Below are 22,588 nucleotides of genomic sequence, written 5' to 3'. Positions count from 1 at the left end.
GTCTGCAAAGGTCTACTCGGCACCTTGAGTTCTACTGCAACATAGAGGCAAGTAGAGAGGTGGATTCAAGCAAGCTCTGGTCTTGAGCCCTGCTCTGACCTGCAGAGTAAGTTCGATACCTTAAGCTCCGCTCCATCCAAGAGAATGACAATAACGGAAAAAAACCAGATAACGCCAAAGATTCGCTTTCCAGCTGGTGCCCTGATTGTTTCTCGAAATCTGAATCGGACCAATGTTAGATTTGAGACTGTGTGATTTGTCTAACTTGTATAATTTGATTGATTTGGGTTAATTTTGGACAATCAAATTAAAACAAATTAGAATTAAACAATGAGCAAAACACATACATCTTTAGACTTCTTTGAACGGGTAGGTAGACAAAACTTTAAAGTTTTTGTGCTGTGGAACACAGTCGGATGGTAATATGTTCACATCTCTTTGTTGTTGAAAGCAGAGTTTTGACTCTTACATTTTCGAGGTTTACGGGTCTCGGAAAAACCACTTAGTCTCAACAAAATGGATTCGATTATCTCATTGTCATAATGACAGTCCATTCCTTAAAATATTTTCCTGTAATTGCAATTTCAGACAGATATATTGAGCACCAGTTCTAGGTATACACAACCCTCACTTAGATAACAAAGCTAGCCCGGCGAAGCAAGGACATTCTTGAATCTGAAAAGTCATTCGTAAGCACTGTAATAATTCTCAAATTAACATTATTCATAACAATCGGTTGAATGATCAGATCCTGGAAAATACTTTTGACGAACGCAATTATAACCTCACCAAATCCATGGGCATCAAAGAAGACGGGCAAGAAAAAATTCGGTGGACCCTCACTCATTCTTGAAAATTCACCGTAAGATCTATGTATCATCATTTAACCTTGGCTCAACATTTTCAACATCAAACTGATATTAATTAGTTATTCATATGGACTAGAAAAACTATTTCGTGTATTTCTATCTTTCTTTGGAAATGTTGCTCCGGAGCGTTCCCAGTTCGTTAAAGAATTGAAAAATATATAGGCAATCGAACGCAGTCGTTTCAATTGCCCAAATTGTATCATTATTGAAACCACTGAACATGCACTTCTTCATCGTCAATTTGCTAAAAATATTTGGTTCTATTTCAATATTATATCAACTAACATTAAGTCGGTTTCTGATTGGATTTTATCTTGGCAGGATTTAGACAGTACCTTATGTACTTCGAATGACATCTATTTTTCTACTATCTTATGGTGCATTTGGAAAGTACGATGTGTCAATGTTTTGAGAATATCATTAGTAGACTCTTTCAAGTTATTAATCAGGTTCTATCATTCCCTCGCACTCTTGGTGTAGATAAAACCTCTAAACGGTAATGTTCTCAACGTTGGACCCCGTCCGTTTACCCATACTATGAAATTAATACAGATGTCTCGTTTACTGACATTAAAAATTGTATTGGAATTAGTTTTATTGTTCATGATTCCCATACCAACTTCATCGAAGCGAAAGTAGAAACTCTTCGAGATTGTTCGAGCAAGGAAAGTGAAGCCAAAGCCATTTTATCCGAATTCCGATGAGCGACAACTCATAACTACAAGCACATCATTATTGAACCCGACAACCAAAGTCTAATCCAACATCCACAAGATTCCAGGAAACGATACATTGACATTCTGCAGCTCACATTCAGCAAGTCAAAGCTCTCATTCCTAAGTTGTATCAAGTTCTCCTACATAGCAAGAAATCACAATATCCCCTCTGATAAGCTAGCTAACTAACTGGAATAGGAAAACTCAAGGCAGTAAATTCTGGAAATACATTCCAAAACTTATTTCTAATATGTATTGTAATCGCACTCTTACCTTTCAGTAATATAAGTTATCTTTGAACAAACAAAATATTGAGCACCAGTTCAATCATTTGAGCTAAATCTTGATTCAAACAAGATCAAAATAAATCATCGATGTTTTTGCTTAATCCGCAAAATTCTCAGAAATTCTCTTGAAAAAAAACCCACAAACAAACACCATTAAACAATGAATCCCAACATAATCAGCAATTCTGGTCTAAAATTACACAGATTACATATCTTTCACAACAAAAAATATTGAGTACTAGTTTGGGATCAATAGAGAGAAAGAAGATCCAAAATTCAATCAAGTGAACCAATTACCAGTGAAATTAGATAGCCGCGATTCTTGGAACGTTGACAGGGAATTGATCAATCTCATCCATCCATGGGTTTTTCTCCTTGGCTGGACTTATAGTTCTTAAAGCTTTCCAAACTGCACTATTACACTTAAAACCAGACCCAAAAGCTATCTGCCAAGTTCTATCTCCTTTCTTAATCCTTCCTTTAGCTTCTGTATAAGCTAACTCATACCAAAGAGAACTACTTGAAGTATTTCCAAATCGATAAAGCGTCATTCTTGATGGTTCCATATGCCATTCAGATAACTGCAAATTCTTCTCTAATTCATCTAAAACAGCTCTTCCTCCTGCATGAATACAGAAATGTTCGAAAGCTAATTTGAAGTCTGGGATATACGGTTTGATCTTCATCTTCAAAAGTTTCTTCCCAACTAATGTAGCAAAGAAAAGTAATTGTTCGGACATTGGAAGAACAAGAGGACCCAAAGTTGTGATGTTAGTTTTTAAAGCATCTCCTGCTACAGCCATTAAATCTTTCGACAAAGAAACACCGACCTTTCCGTTTGGATCTTCTTCTTGTGTAACACAAGAGAAGCATTTATCATCTGCTCCTTTGTGGGTTCGAACTGTATGGACTAAACGATACTTAGATCGTCTCTTTTCAGAGCTCTTATTTGATAACAAAATTGCAGCTCCTCCCATTCTGAATAAACAATTTGAAACAAGCATCGATCTTTCGTTTCCGAAATACCAATTCAATGTGATATTCTCCATACTAATCACTAAAGCGTAACTATTTGGATGAACTTGAAGAAGATCTTTGGCAAGATCAATGGAGATTAAACCAGCACTACAACCCATTCCACCTAGATTATAACTTATAATGTTTCCTCTAAGTTTGTAATGGTTAATAACCATGGCTGATAAAGATGGAGTTGGATTAAACAAACTACAATTCACTATAAGAATTCCAATATCTTTTGGTTTAATCAATGTTTTTTCAAAGAGTTGATCAAGGGCACCAAACATAACAATTTCAGCTTCTTTTCTAGCTTCTGCCATCGAAGGATTAGGAGGAACTCGAAGAACAGCTGGAGGAAGATAAGTCGATTCGCCAAGCCCCGATCTTTCGAGAATTTTACGTTGAAATTCAAGATTCTCTTTAGTGAATGAACCTGTTAACCCTGATCTTTCCATGAATATCTGTCTAGTACATTTTCTATCATCCTCAGGCTTATAACACGAAAAATCGACAAGGTAAACGGGGCGAGGTCGGGTAAGGAAATAAAGGGTTGATAAGAAAACAAGTAAGGTTGAACAAAGAATCACAGAAATGAGATTGAATCTAAGATGATCCCAAAGATCTTGAAGGTCATTAATGGAGAAAGTAGAGATTTGAGCTGCAATAAGTACTAAAAGTGGAGAGAGAAACAAATACATCCCATGAGTGATAACATAATGATACCCAAGTTTTACATATTTCAGTTTCACAGATTGTTTAAAATCAGGAAGCTTTCTAGAATTTTGAGGAGTAATTAATGGTGTATCTGATTTTGGGTCTGTCATATTTGCAGATATTTAAGACCAGGGGAGATAAACAAATGGGTAGGGTTTACTTTAGGGATTTATGATGTTTGAGATCAAAATAATGAAATCTTTCAATAGATATTAGGTCATAATCAATATTCTAGAAATGGGTAATTAAATAAACAAAAAGGGTATGATTTCAGAAATTGAAGAGATGAAAAAAAAGGGGTTTTTTTTCAATGTGGGTTTCAGAGATGCAGCTCTATAAACAGCTGAAATCCCTGCAAACAAAATAAAAATTCATAAAAACACCATTAAACTAAACTAAACAAGAACAAATCTCTCTTTCTCTCTCTAAAAAAAACCCTTTTTTCTTTAGAATCAAGAGATCCAAGCTATAAACAGAGGGAAAAAAAATCAGATTAAACCCAAATACTCAAACAGAAATTTCAAGTAATTAAAGTTAATTAATTGGATAAGAATCAAATTTCAAAAGATACGCAGACTAATAAACATACCTTAATCCACAAATCTGGTCACAATGACTCAAGTAAGCGCCAATCTAGCCGATAAAACCAGAGCCATAGAGACCATAAGAAAGAGAAAACGTTTTGTATTTTAGAGAGAGAAAAAGAGTTGTTCTTTTTGTTATGCAAAACCAGAGAGATATAACCGGCAATAAAATAGAAATTTATAGAGATGCCTGGCCGGGCCGGCAATCTTTGACTAAATATTTCAGTCGTTTATTTACTAGTAAAATCCAACCAATATGGTAAATTTTTAGTAAGTTTATATTATTTCAATGTTTGAGAAACTTCAACAAAATTTCATATATCACAAAATTCTTGATGTACAAACTTGACAATATGTACATTTGTTTACTACTTTGTGTCATGTGTGGTTTCACTGTATTATTTTGTTTGTTTCGAAAAAAAAAATTTGTTTTAAAAAAATTTATTATTTTATATTAATAATTTTTCTAATATATGAATCTAATTAGTTTTATTTTACAGGAAAATGTATTTGTTATTTTAGGTTATTTTTTTGTATGCTCGCTGTTTTTATTAATAATCTTTCTTCTATAAATTGGGAAGTTGTAGAGGTGTTTAGTAAGTGAAGGAGACACCTTTAAAACTTTCAGACATAATATTGTGTGAGATTACAATTTGTTAGAGTTAGAACATATTGGAGAAATATAGATGTTAGTAAGCAATGAGTAAATGGAAAGCCATAGTGGTCCTCCCTTTTGCCTTTTCAAAATAAGAAAAAAAATCTAAACTAGTCTGTGTTCATTTTAATTAAGAAACTTTGAAACGTCTCTCTTATTCTAAGGTCCCATCATTTATTCTGTTCACATATACGTGTTTACTAGGAGAAAACAAAAACACATTGATTTCCCACCAAATTGTGACAAACAATCCATGTTTGCCATTTCTTTCCTGTCCATTCTGACTTGTTTTTCATACTAAATAAGGATTTTTTTTTAATTAAAGTAAACATACGCTTAGAATTTATTAAATCAAAATATTAGTTTTATTTGTCGCTAATGGACTTACAATTAGGGGTATTAGAAACTTCTCAAATTTGGGTTACATCCTCATTGAGAGCGAACTTAGCTTATAAGTGAGCAAAGACGATATTTATATTGTACATTCTCTAAAATTGCAATTTTCGATTGAATCTCCGATACCATAGTCCTCCATGGAGAGTCTTCATCTGATCTTGAACAAACTTTAGCCACAACCATTACATCTCCTTCGATAATACAGTTCCAATTATGTAATGATTTCGCTAGAGCATTATGATTGAACTTTACTAATTTTACATGCTTTTTTATTCATTTTCTCACGCAAATAACTTTTAGGGTTCGTCTGATACGCGATAAAATATATGGGTAAGAAAGTGACTTTCTTTCCCATTAGAAAGAAAAGGGATTTCTTACTCAAAGTCAAATTTTAGGCGTTTGATAAGAAAGTGAGAAAAAGAGTGCATTTAGACAAATGTCTCTTAATTATGTTTTATTTATTAATTGAGTCTTTAACCAATATATATAAATGTCAAGCATTTAAGGGGTGCTTTTAGAATTTAAGGAGGTGCCTTTAGAAAAATGTTTATTAATTAGGTTTTATTTAGGCCAGCGCTTTGGGGAAAGCAAAATAGTTTCCGGGGTGTGAAGACTTGGTCAAAAATTGGTCAATTTTGTTTGACAATTTTATTTAAGGGGAAAGCAAAATAGCTTCTCCACCTCAGCTCCCTCTCTCTCCACCTCACTTCTCTTTCTCCACCTCATCTTCTCTCTCCCCACCACTCTCTCTCTTCTCCGACAGGTAATTTTCCGACCGGCGACCATTAAAAAAAAAAAAAAATTTCACTCTTTTTCCCTCCTCTCTCTCTCTAAATTTTTTTTTTCTTCTCTCTCTCTCTAAATTTTTTTTTTTCTTCTCTCTCTCTCAAAATTTTTTTTTCTTCTCTCTCTCTCTCTAAATTTTTTTTTCTTCTCTCTCTCTCTAGAACAAATCTAGAGAGAGAAGATCTGTACAGGACCTTCAACGGATCCGTTGAAGATCTGTACAGGACCTTCAACGGATCCGTTGAAGGTCCTGTTCGGGACCTTCAACCAGATCTCTCTCTCTAGATTTGTTCTAGAGAGAGAGAGAAGGAAGAAAAAAATAAAAATAAAATATTTTAGAGAGAGAGGAGGGAAAAAGAGTGAATATTTTTTTTTTTTTTTCATGGTCGCCGGCCGGAAAATTTTCCGGCCGGCGACCTTGTCGGAAAAGAGAGAGAGGTGAGGTGGTGAGAGAGAGGTGAGGTGGTGAGAGAGAGGTGAGGTGGAGAGAGTGAGGTGAGGTGAAGTGTTTTTTTTTATTTCCCCGGAAAATTTCTAAAATTTTACATATTCCCTTTAAAATTTTACACCCCGAACACTATTTAGCTTTCCCCAAAGCACTGGCCTTTATTTATTAATTGGGCCTTTAACCAATATATAAATGTAAGGCACTTAAGGGGCGCCTTTAGAATTTAAGGAGTGTCTTTAGATAAATGTTCATTAATTAGGTTTTATTTATTAATTGGGCCTTTAACCAATATATAAATGTTACACATTTAAGGGGTGTCTTTAGAATTTCAGCTTATTTATTAATTCGGTTTTATTTATTAATTGGACAGAGATGGACAGAAAGAGTTACGGTAGGAGAGAAATAGTGAAAGAAAGTTATGGGAGGAGGGATAGAGTGAGAAATCAACTTTCCCATCTAAAATGTGGGAAAAAAATTTGACCATTTGCACATTTTTTTTTTTCGTAGGAAATCGATTTTTTCACCCAAAGTGGCCAACCAAACAGCGGAAAACTGATTTTCCCGAGAAAACGACTTTCTTACTCACATTTTCACACGTATCAAACGGACCCTTAGTGTTATTCTAAATTTTGAGGAATATTTTGTGGACAAAAACAAAGTCCATAAGATATGACCCATGTACTATGCATGTTTGCCACTTGTGTAATGGTCTCTTTTATTCTCATTATAATTTGCGAGGTAAAAGTATAGTTTTTCATTATAGAAACTTCTCTGGTGTACTGGCACTCAATTAATAAAGACTTCGGTCTTTTAAAAAAAAGATATTTTTTATGAAAAATAAAATAAATCATTATATATTCGCTTTAAAGGGATTATGTTGAAAATGTGTTAATATTTAAAATTAACTCACTAAAGGATAAAACATTGTGAATAGTTGAAGATATCTCTCTCTAATCAAAAAATTCTGAACAAATGATGAAATAAGATTTTCAGACAAAGTAATAAAAATATGCACAAAATTTTGATCAATATAGCCGAAATATGTCCAAGATTTCGACCACAGTGGCCTAGTTATCTTCACTAATAACAAGTGGCGAAATTTTGGCGACAAGGAAAGTACAGTATCACGGTGGGCTAAATTTCCTACTTTTTGAGACAAATCTTCGCCAACATTTTCATTAATAGGGATAATAAATGTGTTACATAGGAAAGAGAAGGGACGAACTTAAGAGTACAAAATAATATATGATGCGTTTGGATGACAGAATCATGAATCCGTGGATTCACGAGTCATTTGGATTCTTGATTCCACGGATTCATGAGTCGAATTAATTTTTGTGACCAGCTTCCTGCGTAGCCCCCTAGATTAGCAAAAATACCCATATGACCCCCTTTTTGAGTTTCCGTTGTAACACCGTTAACCAGTCAACATTTCTCTCTCTTACATCTCATAACCTCTCTCTGCCACCTCATTTTCTAACCAACTCATCATCTTCTCCGGCGCGAAGGTCGCCGGCCGACCAATTTTCCGGCCGGCGACCTTCAAACTTAAAAAAAATAAAATATTTAATTTTTTTTATTTCATCTCTCCTCTCTCTCTCTCTAAAAAAAAAATTTTTTTTTTCATCTCCTCTCTCTCGCTCTAAACTCGGGCGAAGGGGGTTTCCCTTCGCCAGAGGTCGGCAGACCTTCATGGTCTGTTCCGACAGATCTGGAAGTTCTGCCGGAACAGACCTTCCAGATCTGCTCGAGAGACTTAAAAATTAATTTAATGTTGTGCTAGAATTTAACGCAGGAATAGTGTTTATAAAAATTAAACACACCAATAGTGTTTATAAATGTTGGTTGTTTTATATAAGAGGTTAAAAGTATAATTTTGTGCTAGAATTTGTGGATTTAAGGAAAAAGAACGTAAAAATATAAAAAACTACATTACTCGTATTATTTTAATTTTTAAACCAATAAAAATTAATTTATTCAATGTAATCTCGAAAAACAATGTCCTGTTTCTAATCGAGAGACTTAAAATCTAAAAAGATGATACTTTTGCCATATCTCAATACCATTTGGCCTCGTCCGTATACCGAAGACCAAAGTTTGTTAGTGACGTCATAATTGGTGATTAATCACTTTATTCCTCTGGTTTTTTTTTGATGAAAACTTTATTCCTCTGGTTGACAAACCATTTTAATAAATTTGATCTAACTAGACGGTCCAAAATACTTTTGAAAATATCAATTTTGCTCTTTAAGCCAAAAATTAAAAGTTCAAAAACAAAAGCTTTGGCATTTCTCGCCTTAATATATATCGATTGAATTTCCTTCTCTTCGTTAGATCGATCAATCATCGTTTTCACGTTTGATCTGCATCCCTTTCTTGATTCACATATTTCTGAACCAGATCATCCATTTGAAATCGCGATCAGATATTCTTCATTCTATTTGAGTAAAGAACCTCGTTTCTTTATCTAGAAATGTTTATAATGTATTCGATCTAAAAGATCATTAAGCCTTCATTTTTGTCATCTTCTTTCTAAAATCGATTAACACCCATCATATATTGATGAAATCATTTGTTTTGAAGTTGGTTTTCGATTAATTTTTGCCTTAATCTTATTCTATAAATTTCTAGTTAGGTATGAAAGTTCATGACGGTGTATGAATGTTCCATATTCTCATAACATCTTATGAATCATAAGATTTTTGGGGGTGCCCATAAACTTACAAGTGATAGTTCTCGTCCTCCTTTGTTGAGAAGTTTTAAGGCGTCTCTTATTCTTGGTCCTGGTCAACGACGCCCCTTTCCATAGTGGTCTCCTTAAATTTTTTTGATATAGCCTTTTTTTTATGAAATTTTTTGATATAGCGTTAAGAGTCATTGCATCATTACATAACATGGATACATCAAGAACACAATACATTATGAATTTGATAAACTCAATAACTATCATCTCAAAGACATCGTAGGTCCTAAGGGTCATATATGACCCTTAAGACCATCATATGGGGCGTGAGAGCTAATTTATTCATACTTCTATCTTGTTTGTACCTAAATTTAATAAATAATGGACTTCCACTTCTACATAAATTAAAACTACTTCAGAGTTCCAGTATACAGAGTGGACATCCAACCACTAAGCCAAATGGGAGTGGACAAGTCCCCCAAAATTGGGTGGATAAGCTTCCTGAGCAAGAATTGGGGCACCCATACTATTTTCATATATTGTCACCTAGCTACATTCCATTTACACCGTCTTTTTCAACAACAAAAAAGAAACTACATTATCAACTCTTTTTTTTGTTGAAACAACTACGTTATTAATTCAACTAAGAGTTACCATGTTTAATGAACTATTTATCCGGATTGTACAAATACAATAATTTCAACCTTAAAACTTAAGCCATACAGCAAGATACTAGTTTACTCATCACCTGTTGAAACTAGTCCCCATGAGTGCACTAGCCCCAAAAAAAGACATCCCACCACACAAGTAAATGGTGTCACACCAAAAAAAAGGTCAGCATATTAGCATTTAAACCTGAAAATGCTTTTTCAAGGCATCCAATCTTTCTACTTGCCCCCTCCACTCCTCTCTCACTACAATCACATCTTCCCTTGGGTAAAGTCCAAACAAACCAAGGACCCTCACCCCAACAAAATGTGATGAGGTGATGTGGAAGCCTAGGTGTGAGGACCTTTCCACATGGCATAAAAGTGGGCATGCCATGTATGCCCACATTGTGGCAAGCACACCTTTTAAGCAAAACTCCATACACTTCTCATGTGTGTAGAGTGTGCTACAGTGTGACTAAACACCATCCTTAGATTCCTTACCTTCTATATATAAACACTACCTCTCTCTCTCTCCCCATTCAAATCAAATATCATCCAATCTTCACTATCTCATACTCTCTACTTTTTCTCCCTCTCTCTAGTACTCTCCAATCTCCTAATCGTAGGATGCCCATGTCAATGTTGATGAGGATGATGAGCTTGAGAAGACATGTGCATGATGGTGATGGTGATGATGATAATGATCATGGGTATGACTATGCTCCAGCAGCATCTATGGAAAGTGATGGAGATGATGATGATGGTGGTTATGATTATGCTCCTGCTGCATCTATGGAGGAAGGGGATGGTGATGATGATGATAGTGGTTATGATTATGCTCCTGCTGCATGAAATCATGGGCATATTGGGAGGGCACTATCCTAAGTCTAATATCAATTCATTATAGAAGATATTAGAAATTAACCCTTGGGGTATAAACCCTAGATTTTGCAGTCAGTTATGAGACATTAGGCAATGCATTAACTAGTGGGTTTCCAAATTTTTTTCTATTTTTTCTTCTATCGTGATGATTTAACTAATCAGGATTAGATTATCGATACTTCGACTAATCGAAAATGACTGTGAGAGTATTCAAACTAATGACTACAAGGTAAAGTTAAGCCAACTATTTGAGTAGAATATCCTAAGCATGGATATGTTTAATATAAGAGCATTATGTATATGATTGGGTGATATCAATAATATAGTAATTTAATGTTAACGTGTTATTATATATGATTTTTCTATTAGGTCTTTTTTTGTCTATGTGGGGGATATTGAATAGCTTTTATGTTCTTTTTTATGAAAGAATAGTGTTAGTTTATAAGTGATTAAGTAGATATTAACAATGATTGAGATATGAGTAAAGAAAAATATTATATTGTAAGTTAATTTATACAATTATACTAATATACTATGTTTAGGGTAAGTGGTTTGTTGTGTCCTTATTCATTTTGCACACACAATATGCTTTTCTTCCATAAAGTGAAGTTCTTCATTAGTTTATCCAAGATATCATTTTGTTGTGTCCTTATACAATACTAATATACTATGTTTAGGGTAAGCGGTTTGTTGTATCGATTGAAAAGAAACGTCAAAATTACCTTTTGTAAAAGAAGTTAGAGGCCGGTGATTCCCATTGAAGTGGAGTATTCTTCTCTTATATCATATAATGTTTCTTCTTGGGTAAGATGTTAGTAAAAGTCTATGATTTTATGTATGAGACCAGTAACATTACTCAATGGAGCATTATTTCTCATTTGTGTTTCCAAGTTAGCAAAAGAGCCATTTGGGCTCTTCCCATCCACCTCCGTGGCGAGCTTTACCCTTGGGGTGCCTTATGTTGCAAGGCAAGGGCCATTATGTGGGTAATTGGTTATCTTCTTTTGATATAGGTAGTGAAGATATTATATTTATATATATATATATATATATATATATATATATATATATTATATATAGCACAATGGTGTTTTTCTGGGTGGACCGTCGATTTATCTTTTGGATATTCACATCCGTCTGATTTTCATCAAGAATTATCTAATCTAACGACTAAAATTGAATTTCAAACCCACTAAATCAGAGCCTCCTTAATTCTCTCCCACTTTTTTGATAACCAACCACAAAAAACCACGGTTTCTCACTGCTAAAAAATAACCGCTCACCCACTATACTCTCCCTCCCACTTTTTCAGAAAATTAGTTACAAACCACCCACTAAATTCTTTTCCTCCCCACTTCCTACTTATTTTCACACGAAATTGTGCCGTGACGGAGGCACGGGCTATACCCTAGTATATATATATATATATAGCATTGATACCACTCAGAAAAGGAGTTAGTTGGAAGTTAAGTTGATCTCAAAGTAAGAGGGATTGCAAAGAGCCCATGTTGAATGGCTCAGCATATTTGAAGGAAATGTTTTTGAGATTCAGTTTCTTTACCACAAAGGGGACAGTTAAGATTTCTCAAGCCTTAAGGGAATATAATGAGCTAATACCTTTCTAAAGGGAAGGGTATCATGGGCTATTTTCCACATAAAATAGTTTGATTCAACTGTTTTTTAAGGCAATTTCATTGATAAAGGATACCAAAGGTCATCCAAGAGGACTACAAGCACCAAACAAATTAAATATTACATATAGATTAAAGCTTTCCAATTACAAAATAAACTCAAAAACATTGTAGTCTTTTTTCCAATGCCAATTTGAACTCCAATAGAGGATAAAACCTTTAATAAAATTGATTAGTTTTCCCTTGATCTGGACTTTTCGTTGAATTTATTTCCAACCAAGTTACCCACAAGATTGTGTTAAAAAAATGTAATTTGTAATTGCTAAATGGTTAGAACAATCTAGATGAAAGTTAATTAGTTGTAGTAGCCTTCAAAGTAGATAAGTCTAGAAAAGTTTAACTAGAGATAAGTTTAGACAATGAGGCACGCTTAGGCTATGTATTGATTGGCTTGTAAGTTTCAATGGGGAAGTCTCTAGGCTTTGCTAGTTGGGTTAAATCCTCTACTATAAATAGAGTTATTTTCTAATGTGTGTGATCAAGCAAAAAGAAGTTAAAAAAATTAGAAAAAAAATATTAAGTTATCTAGCAACTAAAAGAGCATTCTCAAGTTATATAAATCCATAAATCCTCCTTGCACCCAACAATTTTGGTATCTAGAACCACTAATCCTCTTTATCTTTTTCAATCTCATAAAGAAATGACAACATCTACTCCAAATTCCACCTTCAATCTTTCACCTAATTTCATACTAATTTTTTTAAGGAGAACGCTATGATTATTGGGGCATTCAAATAAAAACAATTTACATATCACAAGATTTATGAGGATTAGTTGATGAAGGTTCCGAAGAAGGCAAAACAGTGAAAGATTTAATTAAGCGTTATTTCCCAAATAGCCCCCAACTTTGTGAACAGCTTCCCGCATAACCCCCTACTTTATCAAAATTACTCAGATGTCCCCCTTTTTCAGATTCCGTTATAACACCGTTAACTAGTCATCATCTCTCTCTCCTCCACCTCAGATGGCCCCCTTTGTCCAAGATTAATATTTCAGAAAACAAAGTGTTCAAACAACAAAGAAAAGGAAGTAAATTTTTTCAAAAAAAAAGTTCCTTTGAAAAACATCTTTTCAAACTGAAGAAAAAAACCACAATCAAGGGAAGTTCGCCAACACAAATAAATTCTCAAGGTAATTCCATTCCTTATCGTTTCTGTTGCAAAAAAAGTAGTCATGAATCTAAGGAGTGTCGGTTTAAATGCACAAAATGCAAAATTCTTAATCATTTTCGAAGAGATTATTGGTTTCAAAAAGGAAAAAGTGAAGCTAATTTTCTTGATGTTTTTCATTCTGAAGAAAACAAGAAGCACAAAATGCAAAATTCTTAATCATTCTGAAAAAAAAACAAGAAACACAATTATTTTCTTGCATGGATGTTGAAACATCCCCATCGGGTATTTGGTATTTGAATAGCGGATGCAACCATCACATGATAGGAAATAGAGAATTATTTCTAGAACTTGAAAAAAATGTTTCTACTCAAGTAAAGCTTGGTGAGCGAAAATTAAAACCAGCTGGAAGAAAAGGAATGATTGCGGTAGCTAAAAATAAAGGTAATAAATTTATTCATGATATTCTTTATGTACCTGGTATAAGTCAAAATCTCTTGAGTGTTTGGCAACTGATGAGGAAAAATTACTCTCTCCATTTTGACAACGAAGAATGTGAGATTGTTGATAAAAGAACAAATTTTATTGTCAAATAACCTCAAATAATGTTTTCTATTTTATCATGCCAAAATGTGAGAATGTCTCGTTCATAAGTAAAGTGGATATGACTCATATTTGGCATTTGATACATAGTCATCTCAATGATAGAGGTCTCAAAATAATTATGTAAGAGGCAGTTTCCAAAAGATGGTATAGGCGGTTTAGATGGGCAGTTTCCAAAAGATTGTATAGGCGGTTTAGATGGCAATTTGGTTCAAATTGGTTTTGGCAATTGGCAGTTTAGATGCTTGTGGCGGTTTCAATTTGGAGTCGGTTTTCAAATTGGTTTCTAAATTTCGGCTTATAATAATATATAAATAAGGGGTTTGAGTACCATCAACACACCAACACAAGCAACAACAACTCTTCTTTAGAGAGAGCTAAAGAGAGAGAGAGCAAGTAAGAGAGAATTTTTTGTTCATAGTTTTGAGCGGTGTTTAATTTCTCGGTCGTCGAAGATTTAGTATAGAATGTTAATTTTCTATACGGTACCATCTTGGGACGAACTTGCGGGTTGTGTGAGTCGTCTTCATCTATCCTTCAATAAAGATTTCTTGTTCGCCCGAGGACGTAAGCTTTAAAGCCGAACCTCGTTAAATTCTGTTCGCATATTTGATTTTGACTTAGCTTTTCGATTAATCTTCATAATCGGATCAATTTCTAGGATAGGTTCGATAGCTTCCGCGACTTTTAGTTCTAACAATTGGTACCAGAGCCTTGTTGAGATTGAACGAAGAGAAGATGGGATCGAGAAGTGGTACGGTCAAATCAGGAAAATATGAGATAGAGAAGTTCAATGGGAAAAACGATTTTTCTTATTGGCGGATGCAGATGAAGAATCTGTTAATCTCGCAGAAATTACACAAGACGTTAACGGGAAAGAAACCAGGAGATATGTTAGATGAGGATTGGGAAGAGTTAGATCTCGAAGCACGGGCAACCATTATGTTGTGTCTTGAGAGGGACGTGGCGTTCCTAGTAGACGGAGAAACAACGGCGGCGAGTGTGTGGTTAAAGCTAAAAAACAGTTTCATGACGAAAACTTTAACGAATCGGGTCTACTTAAAATCCAAATTATTCACATGTAGAATGGAAGAGGGTTCTTCTATTCAGGAATATGTGAATAGGTTTGACAGGATTATCTCAGATTTGAAGGATATTGATGTTAAGGTTGAGGATGAGGACCAAGCCCTCATATTGTTACTTTCATTGCCTAAATCCTATGAGAACCTTGTTTAAACTTTGATGCTTGTTGGTGATAGTCTAAGCATGGAAGAGACGAGAAATTCGCTATTAGCGGATGACCTTCGTAAGGTTGCTACTAGCAGTATGGCGTCGGGTTGAGTAGACAAGAAACAAGCACAAGGGTTGTTTGTAACGAGGGGGAGGAGTAATGAAAGGGGAAAGGGAAAGGGCGGGAAATCTAGATCCAAATCTAGAGGCTCTTTCAAGAAAACGTGTTTTAGTTGTGGTGAGTTTGGCCACTTTAAAGCGGCTTGTCCAAAGAGAAAGTTGAAGCAAAAGAACGAAGGCTACAAGGAGAAACAAGAGATGCAAGAGGCGGGATATGTGTCAGAAGAGGCGGACGAATGTTTCTCGGTGACAGAGGTGTCCGAGAAGATCTTCGATAAGTGGATGCTTGATTCAGGGGCGTCACACCATATGTGCCCAAATAGGGAGTGGTTTACTACCTATAGGAGTATAGATGGTGGTACAGTTATACTTGGTGATGATAGTATATGTAAAACTGTGGGACTCGGAACAATACGGATCAAGATGCACGATGGAGTGGTGAGAACATTGACGAACGTAAGACACATACCCGATTTGCGGAAAAATCTAATTTCCCTTGGTGTGTTGGAGCGGAACGGCTGTAAGATAATTATAGAGAATGGCTCCATAAAAGTCGTTAAGGGTTCTTTGGTGGTAATGAGAGGTACTCGTTACGGTAATTTATACAAACTTTTAGGGACAACAATTACGGGAGATGTAGCATTAGGAATCAGTGGAAGGGATCCAACGGCTAGTACGAGGCTTTGGCATATGCGCCTTGGGCATATGTCAGAAAAGGGTCTATCTTTGATGTGCGGGAAAGGCTTGTTGAAGGACATGAAGAAGCCTGGTATGGAATTTTGTGAGCATAGTGTGTTCGGGAAGGCACACAGGGTGACGTTCTCATCAAGCAAGCACAGGAGCAAAGAGGTATTAGACTACGTACATACCGATGTCTGGGGACCGGCAAAGTTTGCTTCCAAGGGTGGTTCCAGATATTTTGTTACATTCGTTGATGATCATTCGAGATTTGTCTGGCTTTATTTTCTGAAGCATAAGAATGAGGTATTCAACACATTCTTGGTGTGGAAAGCAATGGTTGAGAACAAAACTGGTCGAAAGCTGAAGACGTTAAGATCGGATAATGGGACCGAATACACGGATGGGGCATTCAAGGAGTTTTGTAATCAGGAAGGCATTTTGAGGCACTGGACAATAGTAAACACACCTCAGCAGAATGGAGTCGTAGAGAGATTAAACCGTACACTACTTGAGAAGGCTAGATGTATGCGCTCCAATTCAGGATTAGGCGTAGAATGGTGGGCAGAATCTGTTGCTACAGCTTGTTATATTGTGAACAGGTCTCCACATTCTTCTTTAGATGGCGGCATACCTTACGAGGTGTGGTCAGGTGAACATGCAGATTACGGGAGGCTTAGGGTTTTCGGTTGTACGACCTATTATCATGTTAAAGGTAACAAACTTGACAATAGAGCAAAGAAGGCAATTTTCTTAGGATATGCTACAGGAGTCAAGGGTTATCGGCTATGGTGTACGGAAGACAAGAAGTTTGTAATCAGCAGAGATGTGGTGTTTGATGAGTCGTCTATTGTAGCTATGGCGAAAGCTACGGTGCCTAGTTGTGGTGATGTTGGGTCTACTAAAGCTCAAGTAGTGGAAGTAGAAGCCGAAGACCAACGGGTTTCTAGGAATCATGATCAGGTGGAGCATCAGGATAATACTCAGGATGAGAAAATTGATGAACCCGATCATGAGGAGGTTCAAGGGGAAGGTACACAAGTTTTACAACAACAGCAGCAGGATGTTTCAGTACACACTAGGCCGAAACGGTTATATAAGCCGGTACAGAGGTTAGGGTCAGACAAACCTCTTAGGCATTACGAGCAGGCAAATCTGGTTGAATATGCACTCTCGGTGGAAGACGACGAGCCGGTCACCTTCAAACAAGCTATTACCGCGGCGGAAAGAGAGAGTTGGTTGGTTGCTATGCAAGAAGAGATGGAGTCTCTTCACAAGAACAAGACATGGGAGGTTGTCCCATTGCCCGAAGGTAAGTCTGTTATTGGTTGTAAATGGGTGTACAAGAAGAAAGAGGATTCTTCCGAAATCAAGGGTACAAGGTATAAGGCAAGACTAGTGGCCAAGGGTTATGCACAGAAAGAAGGGGTCGACTACAATGAGATTTTCTCACCGGTCGTGAAACATACTTCTATTCGGGTGCTATTGAGTATTGTTGCTCACAGTGATCTTGAGCTGGAACAACTCGATGTTAAAACTGCCTTCTTGCACGGTGATTTGGAAGAAGAAATTTATATGGCTCAACCTGAGAGATACAAGGTTGAGGGTAAAGAAAATCAAGTATGTCGTTTGAGGAAGTCTCTTTACGGATTGAAATAATCCCCTCGCCAATGGTACAAACGATTTGATTTTTTCATGCTAAAACATGGTTTTCGCAGAAGTGACTATGATTGTTGTGTATACATCAAGAAGCTTCGCGAAGGTGACTTTATTTATCTCCTTTTGTATGTGGATGACATGCTTATTGCTTCTAGAAGCATGGTGGAGATAGATAAGTTGAAATCTCAACTCAGTCAAGAGTTCGAGATGAAAGACATGGGCGCTGCAAAGAAAATACTGGGAATGGAGATCAAGAGAGAGCGGTCAAGTAAGAAACTGTACTTGAATCAGAAAGGTTACATCGAACGAGTAGTCTCTCGATTCGGGATGCAGAATGCGAAGGAGGTGTCAACACCTTTGGCACCACACTTCAGGCTCTCGGGAAGACAATCTCCTACTACTACGGTGGAGAAGGATCGTATGGATCGTGTACCGTATGCTAGTGCAGTTGGCAGTTTGATGTACGCTATGGTGTGTACTCGTCCGGATATTTCACAGGCAGTCAGTGTGGTTAGTAGGTTTATGGCAAACCCGGGGAAGACACATTGGGAAGCTGTGAAGTGGGTCTTGAGGTACTTGAAAGGTACTGTTGATACGGGTTTGTGCTTTGGTGGAGACACATGTCAGGTAAGCGGTTATGTTGACTCGGATTATGCTGGCGATCTAGATAGAAGACGATCTACTACTGGTTATGTATTTAGGGTACATGGTGCTCCAAATAGTTGGCGATCGATGTTACAATCTACAGTTGCGTTATCTACCACGGAGGCCGAGTATATGGCTATGGCCGAGGGTGTGAAGGAAGCATTGTGGTTGTGGGGTCTTCTGGATGATCTAGGGATTAAGCAGGAGTACGTAGAGGTATGGTGTGATAGTCAAAGTGCGATCCACTTGGCAAAGAATCAGGTTCATCATGCTCGTACTAAGCATATCGATGTCAGGTATCACTTTGTACGAGATGTCATAGAGGAAGGTGATGTTTCTCTCATGAAGGTACACACAAATGAGAATCCCGCGGACATGTTGACTAAAGTGGTGACGTGTAGCAAGTTTCAGCATTGTCTGGAATTGCTACAAATTGGCTCGTGTTAAGTTGCCCGAAAGGGCGTAATGGCGACAAGGTAATCTTTATGTGAAGGGTTGGTAGAACTACGGTAGGCTTGATCCTGTAAAAGGGTACGTAGGCAACCATGGTCAAATGGTGCAGTCGGATGATGTTACAAGAAGCAGACATATCTTACAAGGAGTATCCTGGTGTTCGTCCAAAATTTGAAGTATATCAAATTGTGTACGAGGTGGAGAATTGTAAGAGGCAGTTTCCAAAAGATGGTATAGGCGGTTTAGATGGGCAGTTTCCAAAAGATTGTATAGGCGGTTTAGATGGCAATTTGGTTCAAATTGGTTTTGGCAATTGGCAGTTTAGATGCTTGTGGCGGTTTCAATTTGGAGTCGGTTTTCAAATTGGTTTCTAAATTTCGGCTTATAATAATATATAAATAAGGGGTTTGAGTACCATCAACACACCAACACAAGCAACAACAACTCTTCTTTAGAGAGAGCTAAAGAGAGAGAGAGCAAGTAAGAGAGAATTTTTTGTTCATAGTTTTGAGCGGTGTTTAATTTCTCGGTCGTCGAAGATTTAGTATAGAATGTTAATTTTCTATACGGTACCATCTTGGGACGAACTTGCGGGTTGTGTGAGTCGTCTTCATCTATCCTTCAATAAAGATTTCTTGTTCGCCCGAGGACGTAAGCTTTAAAGCCGAACCTCGTTAAATTCTGTTCGCATATTTGATTTTGACTTAGCTTTTCGATTAATCTTCATAATCGGATCAATTTCTAGGATAGGTTCGATAGCTTCCGCGACTTTTAGTTCTAACAAATTAAAAGTTGAAAATACGGTGGTTGGTCTTCCTTAGAGCATCTCCAATGCAACACTCAACTTGAAAAATTCAATTTGACATATAGGATTACTTGAGTTTTTAACAAAAAACACTTTCCAATGCAACACTCAACTAGAATCTTAATATGATGTGGCAACAATAAATATTGAGATACTCAAAAGAAAACTCAATTGTTGAGTTTTCTTTTGAGTATCTCAACATTTATTGTTGTATCTCCATTGGTCCACATCATCACTTTGTATATTAAAATAAGAAACAAGAGGAAATCTAAAGTAAATGTTGAGTTTTTTTTAGTGTTGCATTGGAGAAGAATTTTGAATTGAGTATCTCAATAGTGTCACATAAGAAAGAGAAACTCAATTCGTACTTGACACATTGGATTAATTGAGTTTTTGTTGAGTGTTGCATTGGAGATGCTCTTATATTCTAAAAGTAGCATCCATTTCTACTTGCCCTCTCCACTCCTCTCTCTAAAATCACATCTTCCCTTATGTACAGTACACCAAGGACCCTCACCCAATAAAGTGTGATGAGGTCATGTGGAAGCTTAGGTGTCATTACCTTTCCACATGGCATAAAAGTGGGCATGCCATGTATGCCCACATTGTGGCAAGCACACCTTTTAAGCAAAACTCCATACACTTCTCATGTGCGTAGAGTGTGCTACAGTGTGACTAAACACCATCCTTAGATTCCTTACCTTCTATATAAACACTACTCCTCTCTCCATTCAAATCAAATATCATCTTATCTTCACTATCTCATACTCTCTTTCTTTGCTCTCTCTACTCTCTCTGGTACTCTCTAATCTCCTAATCACAAATTCAAAGAAAGCTAGAATACCCATGTCAATGTTGATGAGGATGGTGACCTTGAGAAGACATGTGCATGATGGTGATGATGATAATGATCATGGTTATGACTATGCTCCAGCTGCATCTATGAAAAGTGATGGAGATGATGATGACGATGATGATGATGGTGGTTATGATGTTGCACCTGCTGCATCTATGGAGGAAGGGGATGGTGATGATGATGATAGTGGTTATGACTATGCTCCTGCTGCATGAAATCATGAGCATATTGGGAAGGCACTATCCTAAGTCTAATATCAATTCATTATAGAAGAGGTTACAAATTAACCCTTGGGGTATAAACCCTAGATTTTGCAGTCAGTTATGAGACATTAGGCAATGCATTAACTAGTGGGTTTCCAATTCCTTTTTTTTTTTTTGTATTTTTTCTTCTATTCTGATGATTTAGCTAATCAGGATTAGTTTATCTATACTTCGACTAATCGAAAATGACTGTCAGAGTATTCAAACTAATGACTATAAGGTAAAGTTAAGCCAACTATTTGAGTAGAATATCCTAAGCATGGATATGTTTAATATAATCATTATGAATATGATTGGGTGATATCAATAATATAGTAATTTAATGTTAATGTGTTATTATATATGGTTGTTCTATTAGGTCTTGTTTGTCTATATGAGGGATATTGAATAGCTTTTAAGTTTTTTGTTATTGAAAGAATAGTGTTAGTTTATAAGTGATTAAGTAGATATTAACAATGATTGAGATATGAGTAAAGAAAAATATTACTCTATATTGTATGCTAATTTATACAATTATACAATACTAATATACTATGTTTAGGGTAAGTGGTTTGTTGTATCCTTATTCATTTTGCACACACAATATGCTTGTCTTTCCATAAAGTGAAGTTCTTCACTAGTTTATCCAAGATAAGATATCATGGAATTTTGTTCAAGCACTCCCTCACTATTCTATTTTAAATGATGATAAAATATGGATGGGAGCCATTATAATCATGCACACGATTGTTTGACAAGTTTTTCGACTAAACTATTAGCATCCCTGTTTATAGAATTATATCTTAATATAACAAAAGAAGGTCTAAGCTTTTTAAAGTAGTTTAGTATAGGCGATGTCGCCGACCATTGAGCTTTAGTACTTTTTTTCCTTGAGTGTATATATCCAAAACTCTCTTTGAATCTCTGTTTTTGTATCGATCACTGGTCATTAGCCCATTGCAAACCCATATAATGTGGCTAATGCTTCTCCGTCGTCTATAGACCTTACTTAGGTGAGCTTGCCCTTTCATGCAAGACACTTTCCTGTTGAATCACAAACAGAAACCCAATCAGGTTTTTTGTTATATCGATTGAAAAGAAACGCCAAAATTACCTTTTATAAAAGAAGTTGGAGGCCGCTGATTCCCATTGATGTGGAATACTCTTTCTCTTATCTCATATAATGTTTCTTCTTGTGTAAGATGGTAGTAAAAGTCTATGATTTTATGTATGAGACCAGTAACATTACTCAATTGAGCATTATTTCTCATCTGTGTTTCCAAGTTAGCAAAAGAGCTATTTGGACTTGAGTTTATGTTCTTTTGGTGTAGGTAGTGAAGATGTTGAATGGCTGAGCATATATTCAATAAAATTTTAGTCTTTTTTCCAATCCGAATTTGAGCCCCAATGGAAACCTTGATGAAGAAAGATTTCCTATCAATATCTTTCACTAGTTTGACTGAAGAAAATAATTCTTCAATCGAGGTCGCAGAGGTGTAGTTTTTATTGGAACTACCTCATAGATGTTTCTCGCAAACAAGCAATTCAAGAAAGTGTGATCCGCCGATCCTTTGTCATTAAGACAGAAAACACCCCTGTTAACAAGAAGAGAAATTCTATTCATCCCTCCATTTTGGTCCCTCTCCCAGCCTTCTGCCAATGTGACAACATATCACTTGAGTGTAGAGCAATTGGACAGAGAATTGTGAGAAAATATACTCAAGTGATATGTCGCCACATAAGCAGAGGGCTGGAGGAGAGACCAAAATGGAGGGATAAATAGAATTTTTGAAACATAACAAGAATGAAA

General features: G+C 36.1%; 1 protein-coding gene across 1 annotated transcript; it reads right to left on the bottom strand.

Annotated features, from left to right (window-relative positions):
* Positions 1 to 1,907: 1,907 nt before the first annotated feature.
* Positions 1,908 to 4,375, bottom strand: LOC147537113 (3-ketoacyl-CoA synthase 11-like). The gene is made up of 2 exons (XM_086642163.1): positions 4,193 to 4,375; positions 1,908 to 3,955 (listed from the first exon to the last, which is right to left on the bottom strand). The coding sequence occupies exon 2, from the start codon at positions 3,711 to 3,713 to the stop codon at positions 2,178 to 2,180; it is 1,536 nt and encodes a 511-aa protein (XP_086498289.1). The 5' UTR covers positions 3,714 to 3,955; positions 4,193 to 4,375; the 3' UTR covers positions 1,908 to 2,177.
* Between the last annotated feature and the right edge of the window lie 18,213 nt (positions 4,376 to 22,588).

This window comes from Eschscholzia californica, unplaced genomic scaffold, assembly GCF_041429995.1.
Source record: "Eschscholzia californica isolate CP2 unplaced genomic scaffold, dmEscCali1.0.p SCAF_5, whole genome shotgun sequence".
NCBI lineage: Eukaryota > Viridiplantae > Streptophyta > Magnoliopsida > Ranunculales > Papaveraceae > Eschscholzia > Eschscholzia californica.
This window is presented reverse-complemented; position numbering and strand designations above follow the sequence as displayed.